The sequence below is a fragment of the Drosophila elegans genome, unplaced genomic scaffold (assembly GCF_018152505.1).
Source record: "Drosophila elegans isolate 14027-0461.03 unplaced genomic scaffold, ASM1815250v1 contig_183, whole genome shotgun sequence".
In the NCBI taxonomy this organism is placed as follows: Eukaryota; Metazoa; Arthropoda; class Insecta; order Diptera; family Drosophilidae; genus Drosophila; species Drosophila elegans.
This window is the reverse complement of record NW_024545550.1, coordinates 227977-238093: the sequence shown is the minus strand read 5'-3', so window position 1 is coordinate 238093 and position 10117 is coordinate 227977. Positions and strand designations below refer to the sequence as shown.

The window sequence follows — 10117 nt, the reverse complement described above, 5'->3', positions numbered from 1 at the left end:
CCAGCTCACAGCTTCCCAAGCTTAATTGCTAAAAATTCAAGAAGTCAAATCTATGAGATGTGTTTTATTTGCTATTATCTTCGACTTATGAACATTTCTGTGGCAAACACTATTTCATACAAACCATTTAGCACACACAGTAAATAACGATTGGATATGCCAAAGTGCTGTAGCAAATTAAAGATGACAATAAAAACGTTGTTGAGCAGGCAGGCAGGCTTTCTGCTGCATGTGCGTGTCTAAATGGACTAAATGTCAACGTTCGCTGCCTATTTATAGTGAAAAACGTGCATTTAATGAAAACTATACATAAGTAAGCAATTCTTGCCGATGACGGACAGATGCAAATGCTAATGCTAAATTTGTGCCGCTTGGCTGGTTTTTAATCGTGTTACGTATTACGTATACGCAGCGTACTCACCGATCTGGCGCCGGAGGTGATGCGGGCGCTCTGGGAGCGTGTGGCCGGCCGGCGACGGCGGTAACCGGGCGTACCGCCCTCGGGCGTGGCACTTCCGGAGGCGCCGGGCATCCCGTGGATGACCGTCTCGATGCTGGCCCCCGTGGCACAAATGGAGGCGCTGCGCGTCTTCTTCTGCATCCGATGATGCATCGGGGAGATGTCGTCCACCATGATGGTCTCTATTGTTCGCCGGTGGCTTCTCCTGGGAAATTTGGGGTGACTTCTGGTCTGCGGCTACTGCTGCTGGTGGGTCTCGATTCTCGACTCTCGACACTCGGCTTTCGACTCTCGAATCTCGAATTTTTGCGAAACTAATTCGGCCAAGCAGCCTAGGGGTCTCTACTTGTGTGCATTAAGCAGTTCGTGCTGTGGCTGTTGTAGTTGCTCTTTTTTGATGCTGCTGTGGTTTCTTTGTTGCATAATTCATAATCTGAGTGGTGGATGGTGTATGACTTTTTTGTTTGTGGTGCACTCTGCAAATAAACCGTGGCAAGCAAAAGAAACGAATGCAGAAAACATTTAAATCAATTTTTTAAATAAAAATTACACTTTTCTCGAATATTTTTGGTTGTGACGTGACCAAGTTTTACAGAAATAACCCAAAGAAAATTTGTTTTTGTGAAAAGCAAAAGTGAGCAACGAAAACGATTTTCATCTGCGTTCTACACGATTATATATTTGTAACAACATGCAACATAATTTGCTGTGTGATTTTTCATTTCGCCAGCAGCCATTAAACATAAAATTCCTCTGTTTGTTTTCCCAAAACGAACCACTCGCCCCACCCGCCCCATCCACTTTGCATTTATTTTTAAATGTGCCTCACGCGTCTCTTGGAAACTGGGTCAGCTACGGTAGTTGGCCGACCAAACGACAAATTGCAACAGACAAATTCGAAATCTCTACAAAGGGGCAAAGCCTTTGGGAATTGTGGTTTCTATCGAGGTTTTGTTATGTGTTTCGGTTATGAACGAGTTTAGGTTTTCCTAATTTGATTCGTTGATTTAAAATGTTGATGTGAGGTTGTTTTGTTTATTCGAGGGTTTGGTTTGTTAGTTAATTTTCATTTTTGTCCCTTTTATTATTTTAACAAATTGTTCGTCAATTAAGAAGTTATTTGAAATATATTTTTGCTATTTAGGACACGGACAAACATCAGTTTTCGAATCCAAATCTTTTATTTAAGTTTTAACTTGAACTAAAACTTGAACAAAAATTATTGGCTCATTTAAAAACATTATAATAAGAAGTGTTTTCAAAGCTTCTGACCTTAGGTTAATTTAAATACTTCAAAACTGCATAAAGATTTGTTTTTGTAAATAACCTTTCTTATTTTATTTCCTTTTTTTTAAATTATGGAACAAGAAGGTGCTTGAGGAATTATTTATATAATTTTTCTCTCAGACCCGGAAAATCAATTTCTCAACAAATCCATTCATTTATCCATCTTTGTTGGGATTCACTTGATTTTGTGCTTCTAAAGAGTTCGTTAATCACGTAATTCTCATCGTCTAAAAATACTTTTCTTTATATTGGCTTCAGTTTTCGAACCCTTGCATCATTCGCATCGTTTTCAACTCTTTCGTATGGTTTCCTATTCAGACAAACATTTCACAATTCAGATGTAAATAAAATCAGAACAATGTGGAAACTTTTGTTTAGCAATGCTTGAAATAGTCTCTTTTAGAAGCTCAGAAAAGTTAAATGGAAACTTTAGCATGCACTCTGCGTTTCCAATGGACGCTAATTGCCATTTGCAGCGGAGGGAGTTCCTTGGGCTATTCGCGATAGCGAAATTAAATCCATTTCTCAACTGGCCTTAAGCCAGACGACTGAAATTGAGTTTTCCAGACTGATGGCGCAGAGGTTTTAAGTGGCGAATAAGGAGCCAGCCAGCGGGCCAATGCAAACATATTGGTAATCTACTTAGGCATCCTGTTCGCTCCTTAGACATGCATCATTAGCCGCTCGACCTGGGGCGTCCTGTCCTATTCCATTTCGCCAGTCGTCAGTCTTCCTCCGTTCTGGTCTTGGAATTGAATTATGCTTTCACTATCTTTTCATCCGCGCTTGCACTTAAGTGCATCGAGGACACTTTCTGTCGCCGACAAGCGAACTTGATGAGCTCGCCGTTTCAGTCGCGTTCATCTGAGCGCTTTAAGGTCTCCCTGCTGGGTAATTAACTTGTGAGAATGATTAAAATATAAATAATTAAATACGAGCCAGGGTGCTGGCCACCCTTTTTTTGCGTTTGGAAGAACAAAAGAATCGGGACAAGTCCCTCGCAAGTAAATAATGCAAGGAGCGCAAAGGAAAATGGAGAAGAACAAATACATAAACTTGAAAATGTTTTTTAGCGCGGCAGCATATGCGACAGCAGCTTGAGATAAGTAGGCAACCGCACAGAGAAAAAAATTTTGAATTTGAATATAATTTAAGAAAAAACAAATTGGTAACAAAAATTAGACATTTACCTAGTCCACGATTACTTATTTATTATAACCTATTAATGAATGTTATTATACTATAAAGTTCCTACATGTTTTGATTCTTTTGAAAATATTGCTTACTAAGATTAATAGTTTTTCTAAGACCACCTTACAGTGTTGGCCAATTATTTTAAATATGTAAGTTATTAAATTTGTTGCTATGGTGTTGATGGATTTCTCTAGTTTTTAAATATAAAAAAAACACTCACCGAGTATGCACAAAAGCTGTATTTCAGATCGTATCAAAGTGAATTTTCATGTATATCTTGACAGAAACCCAGCTAGAAATAAGGGTAAGCCAACCCAGCAGTGACTTTAACGAGCTTAAAGGGTTGAGCAAACTTTCACTGCGACTTTACGCTTGATTTGCCAGCTAAACCGAGAACCAGCGATGCATTACAGGGACTCACAAAAAAGGGAAAAGCGAAATGGGTGCCCTGAGATGATTTCAGCTGCTGACCCATTCACTCATTCGTGCATGAAACTCCAGGCCACATGACGATGAAGTCGTTGAGGGATCCTTTGTCAGCAAAAGGACCTGCCTCCTTGTCTTGTTTGCATTCAATTGATGCCGCAGGTTGTACTGGCTAACAACAACATTAGTAAGAGCTCCTCGGGCGTGTGTTTTTGTGTGTTTTTGTGTGTGTGCCCGCCTAATTGGCCCCAGGAAGAAGGAGGAGCAGCCAGACAAGGGCAAGGACAAGGGCAAGGGATCGCCTTTAAAGCATTTGCCATGGATTTTGCTATTAATTTTCTTTTTTACGTTTATAGACTCTTCCCGGAATTCGAGGCCATATTAGCGGTGCTGGCTGGTGTGGTCATTTCGCTTTATGGCCTGATATGGCACGGCGAACTTTTTCGCTCCCCTTATCGGCTGGCCTGTTGCTAGTTATTAACATAAATATTTTCGCTTCGGCAGTTTTTTGTCTGCCCCGGCTAATCAGGCCACCCATCGACCCGTCGATGTGGATGTGGCCAAATGATGACAGCTGCGCACGGTTCCAGGCAACTTAAGCTATCACCGAAATAAGGCCAAAAAGTGCGTTGCCTCGAACGCAGCGAAAAAATACCCGATAAAGTGTCATCAGATACCATGTATATGGTCCGATGGGTCCTGAATGGAACTTGACTATATGGGGGCATTGGGCGGAGAGTGGGTGGCTCAAGGTTGCTCTGCATCCGGGGTGATAAAAAAAGGTGAAACAATCAAGAGCATTTGAGCGGAACTGCAAACAAAATTGATTCAAATGGAAGCTGATTGTGGTCGACAGTGAAATGTATAAAAAGTTAAATAAATAAGGATCAATCGAGGAAAGATTGCACATACAGATTTTATTTAAATTAAATCGCAGAAAGTGTTAATATTTGTACTGGCAAAATTATAAGCCATAAGTTGACATTGGCTGGAAAATATTAAAAATGTAAATGGAATATTTGATTTGTTAACGCTGCTAATCTAGAAAGGTGCACATATATTTAGATAGTTGTGTATTGTTAAATTAAATTGCATATTTAAATATACACATATATTATTACTACTTCTACTACTAGACCTAAATGCTTTTAATATAAGTTAAATATGATTTTAATTAAAACTAAATTGTTCGATATTAAAATCAACTCCTAAAATCGTAAAATGAAAATTTGTAAAAACGTTTAATATTATCTTGTTTGAAATATTTTAAATCAGTTCGAATATTTAAAATAAGTACTCAATATTAAGATTAACCGCGTTTTTTATCGGTGTAGCTATAAAAATACAATTAAAGAAAAAATATTACAATTTTGTTATTTTGGTAGTTTTCTTCTTATTTCTTCTTATTTCTTTTTATTTAGATTTCTTCTGATTTATATTAAATTGACAGACAAAAAACAATTTTTAGCTTGACTAAGCTTGAAATATTCTAGCTTAAAGCCTTTAGGAACTCTTACAAAATGGGTATATTTTGTATGCTGGCAAATGTGTTGATTCTTTCCAGGAAACGTTCGTTTTCATTTTGTTAAACGTTGAGTTCATGTTAGTTTGTTTGGCCTGCCAGCGGCTTCCTTCAACATGTCCATGTCGACGTCCTTGTCCGAGTCAATGTTCATGTTGTTATCCGTGTGGCAGCTCGTGTCATTGTCAGTGGATGTTCGCAGCGTATGTTTAACGTTTCCCTTTGAGCCTCCTCTCACATCGAAGGCATTTGTTTATTTCCATGGCCGACAGACACTGCCGCACACCTGTTGCTGCGAAATTAATTTCAATGGGTCACAGGTTGCCGGGGGTTGCCTTAAAGGTCGGGGTCAGGAGATGACTTTTTCTTAACTCCGTCCCTCATTATTTCTTTGCGCTGATTGGTGACATTAATCCTAAGCCACTGGGACCAATTGCTTGCTCAGATTTCAGCTTTCTAGCTTAGAGCTTCATTATTATCATATTCAGATGGCAGCTTGTCAACGCAAATGAGCTAAATAAAAACAGAAAGTTTTTATTGCGCATACGCCACGTTGTCGTTGGTTTTGCTCTAATGGGACAGCATGTTATTAGCTCCGAGCTGTTTTATTTGCTCTTTGCTCAGATGAAAACAAATTTGAATGATTAAATAAATTATCCAGCATTTGGCTCGGGCATTGGCGACTAGGCGTGCGAAGAATTTTAATGATTTAAAAAAGAGCACAACAGAAATGTTTAAAAATCATGATGAAATTCCTTATCCCGCGAATTTTATTTGTTTTCAGTTGACCACTGGGGAAATCACTTGACACTAGCCATAGATTTTCGAACTGTTTGACAATAATTTATGAGCGAATTTCTATGCATATATTTCCTTTTCATTGCTTAAGTGGCCGAACAATCTGTTCCATTTCTCTTTGATTTCGTGTTTAATGTTCAATAAATCGATGAGGACGCCGCGTATAAGCAGGGATTGCAGGCAACAGAAAGGCAAGCGGCGAGAATGAACAAAATCTGTTCGGGAATTTATTTTGTTGCAAAGATTTTCCAAATCGTTGAGCAAAATCGAGCTCAAGGCCAGATTATGCCGCCTAATGTTCTTTCTTTGCCTCCTTCGCCAGACTTCCTCCTCTTTTTTTCCGCCTGCCTCGCTCGAATCCCTGTCTGTTCAGTTTAAATTCGACGTCTTTTACGGTGATTATGACACATGTGGGGGCGGGTGTGTAAATGCCTGGATGTGACCGGGTGTGTTTATTCCACCTTTGGCCGCTGCCTGCTGTTTACTTCAAGTGGTACACTTCGGGGGTCTCGGGCTCGCAATTGCTTGTTATTCTCAATTTAGATTCAAATCAAGCCAGGAGTCGGGCCGGCGGCGCAGATGTTTACACAAAAATTCACTTCATTTAGTTTGCGACAGGATAAATATGGCTCTGGGCAACCGTCTTTGATGTGAGTGTCATAATTAACTATCGGGGAATGTCCTTGGGTATCTGTTGAGCGGCCATTTGGGTTGGAAATAAATCGAGGAAGTTTACGATTTCCTTTTTTGTCCCCCAACTCGGACCCTAATTGGCTTGCATTTGATTTCACATGCTGGCATTCTTGTGCCAGGCTTTGTTCGATTGTATTACGGGAATTGGGTTTTCCGAGGAATTTCACTTCTTTTGTTATATCTGCTAAGCCAACTGAAAAATGCTTTTGTCTGTGAATAATTGGGAGGGGAAACCCTAAATAGCTTGGTATTAAGAATTTCCTATTACATACTTGGATCTCTAAAAAAGTTGAGCAGGAAATGCGTGTTATTATATATTTTTGTTTCAGACTAAACAAAATGGCAGATTAATCTCTCTTAATCTCACAGCGAGTAGACTCATTTAGATCGAATCACGATTGACCCACCTTTTAAGAAACACAATTTTCCTTCCACTCCACCGATTTCCCTCCGGAACTGTTCAACTGGAATCAATGGCGAGTTCCTTCCTAGACATCCATCTATCTGATTTTCAAACTCTTTGTGCCATTCTGTTTGCACGAACATTGCTGACCCAGACACTTGCAATTATGCTCCCCCGAGGGCGGGGACAGGGCAGATCCTGCAGGATGAATACCCAGTGTCCATCAAAGTGAGAAGTGGAAGGAGGTGCCGCCAGGGAAATAGAAAAATGGATAAAAAGTTAAGCCAGCCAGGAATTTATTCGCATTTGAACTGCTGTTTGTTTGTTTGTTTGTTTGTTTGGTTTCGTTTTGGTTTTGGTTTTGGCTTTGGTTGCTGGAAGCATTTTAAGTGTGTGCATAAATATTTTTGTTAGTGGTGTTTGGCCGGGGGAGGAGTTATTCAGCGGAAATGTGTCCCACTTCCGCCCATCTTCCACTCTAGATTGCTGCCCAATTGTCGCTGGCACTGGGCCCAGTCACGTTTTCTTTCTGTTGAATTAAAGGGAGACTTATGCACTGGAAAACAGGAAAGTAAGTTTTTGGGTGTCAAAATGTTAAAACAGAATTTTTGTTCATTGAATTTGAACTGTTAGAAGTAATTTCAGCAGTAACCAGAAAATTATGAAATTCAAACAAAGCAAAGAGAAAAATTTGGATTGACTTCATAATATCCACTTTTTTTTTTTCTTCCGGAACATTCTTACATATGTTCAATAAAATATAATTTATTTTCCCAGTAACAAGCTTAGATCAGGCAAATAATTTTATTCCCCAATTAAGACCATATTTCTGCTTAGTGCAGCAAGAGGAACACAGCCCTGTCATGTTCATGACTTCTCCGGGTGAACAGACAGTCCAAAGAGCAATGACAGGGTGACAACATTTTCGGAGGCTAAGTGGTGGGGTGTGGGTGGAGAGTGGAGGGTGGATGAGGAGGTGGACAATGCCGCGACCTGACTAAAAACCAGGCTCAACTCAACCTCTTGCCATATGAGAGCCCAGCCGCATGGTCACGGCTTTTTGCCTCTGATGCTCCTGATGCCAGGTGCAGGCCCAAATGCTTTCAGGATCTTCGCTTTGTTCCCGGGCTCTCCACTGGCCGTACTTCTCGATGTAGTCGGTGCAGCTTTTAATTGAATTTGGAATATATTTTTCGACCGGGAGCCAAGGCAAGCGAGCTGGCCAATCTGTTCCGACCAAGAGAGAAGGACACAAATTCGGGTATGGCCAGATATGACTCCTCTTCACCTTCCCTGCCAATTAGTGGCGGCTGTTCTCTTGCTGAAACTCTAATGGCATTAGTTGTTAATTTGATTTGCCATAAAAGCAGTTCTATTCTCTGTGTGTTTGTGGCTCCATTCTACGGACCCGTTGGCGTAGGGGGGCGTGGCCAGAAAGTCGCGTGCCAGTGAAGCCAGACACACTTTACTTTAATTGGCCAGCGGCAAAAAGTGCAGGAGCATCGACCCACACATCGGAAAATCAGTGAATTGAAATCGAATTGCCGCACTGCAGCTACAATTGTTTTTCCACTGGTTCGTGTTTGGCCCTTCAAATTGGGCGTTGGGATTGTGGTCTATGCCTGGGATGCCACTATGTCTGCCTGCTCTGCGGACTGTCCTGATTAGGCCCCAGATCTCCGGGGAATTGCTGTGGCGATTTGTATCGCTAATGATTGTCCGCAACGAATGCTCTTTGTTTGCTTTGTCCAGTTTGGCTTATTTTCGCTGATTGCAAGTGACCAACAGAATGGGGCTATCTGATTCAGTCGTTCTTTGTAGTTATAACCTATGTAAATGTAATCTGTTTTTTGTACATTAAGACAAATGTTTTCAGCTTGAAGAAAAAATGGAATTAAGACTTTTAATAAAAATGCAATTATGGAGAAACATGGACAACAAATGTGAAAGTTCATTTCTGGGATATCTAATTACCTTAACCAAGGCTGCAATGTTGTTCATGAAATTAAAAGAGGTGAACCCATAATTTCACAGAATAGTAATTACTGTGAAACAGGTTGGTACTTTTTAAATCTAAGTTTTTCAATTACACTTATTGTTTGCTAATATACCCTGCACTTTATGGTTAAACTACCACACATTTGTTATTTCTTTTTCCCATGGGTTCCCCGGTTTTTCGCTCCATTTTCCCCAGGGCTTTTCTTTAAATTTATTTTCCCATTTAAAGCTTCGCTTGTCCCTACGGAGTTTTTACTGCTCGATTATCGAAAAGCGTTCCCCCCAGCTTTTCCAGATCCTACCCCATGACTTCTGATTAAATTTTATTTTATTTTATATGTTCTTGCATTGCCGCTTGCAATTCGAAATCCATTTATCTTTTGTTACACTGCTCGAATTGATTGTTACTTAGCAATTTCCCACAGCTCCTCTCTCACCACCGAGCAAATTCTTTATGGCACCCCAAAGAATTCGCCCTCAAATAAACCATTTCGAAAAGGCGGTCCGTAAACTGTTGGAGGCTGCTGACTTCTTGGCGTTGAATATTTAATGCAGAGGCTACGTGGCGTATGAGTGATTTTTTGTTTTTTGTTTTTTTTTGACGATGCCCGATTATCCTGTACCGAAAACAGGAAAACGGATAAGGAAATGGAAGTGGGAATTGTTAGGGAGTAAAGTAAACAAATCGAACTGTGGCCGGAAACGCGAAAAGTGCCGGGGCACACGACACTTTCGCTGGAGGTTGTACCTCCTTGAGTGTTATTTTGGTGGTTAAATATCTATCTGGGTCACGACATTACAATTAGGAAATTTAATTAATCAAAACAAACCTTTCTTTCAGCGGTTGGCACCTTTGACTATCCCCTCAGCGTCCTTGTTTTTTGTTGGTCACCAAACTCGAACATCCATCCAGAAAGTTTATGTTATCTGGGTTGAGAGGGGCACACTACTTATGTATTTGATCGATAATTTGTATGAAAAAAACAGCGGCTGCGGCTCACTTAATCTATATATATATGCATATATATATAGCGAGATAATTTTTTGCACTTGTTCACTTTCTTTTTCCTTGTTTTCCGTTATTTTTAGATAATGTGAAGTGAAGCCGAAACCGAAACGCGCACAATTATTTCTTTTCAGATATTTCCACCATAAAACTTGTGTTCCAACCGCAGATACACATTGGCCCTAGCTATATTCTGTATATATTATTTTGATTATTTTAGTGGTCTGGGTTTTTCCAAACGCGGGCTTTTCAATTCAAAAAGAAACTATACGTTAGGCGTCTGGCGATTTTCCAACCGCTCTTCACATTCACATCCGATCCGTGCGAGCG

General features: G+C 40.2%; 1 protein-coding gene across 2 annotated transcripts in view; it reads right to left on the bottom strand.

Moving 5' to 3' along the window:
* The window catches only part of LOC108145228 (GTP-binding protein RAD), a 27447-nt gene extending 17330 nt beyond the window's left edge, over positions 1 to 10117 (bottom strand). For both annotated transcript variants that reach the window (XM_017270492.2, XM_017270491.2), the window contains exons 1-2: positions 9612 to 10117; positions 422 to 936 (exon numbers count right to left, since the gene is read on the bottom strand). In XM_017270492.2, the coding sequence (XP_017125981.1) occupies positions 422 to 634 (213 nt within the window). In that variant the 5' untranslated portion in view covers positions 635 to 936; positions 9612 to 10117. The remainder of the gene's footprint in view (positions 1 to 421; positions 937 to 9611) is intronic.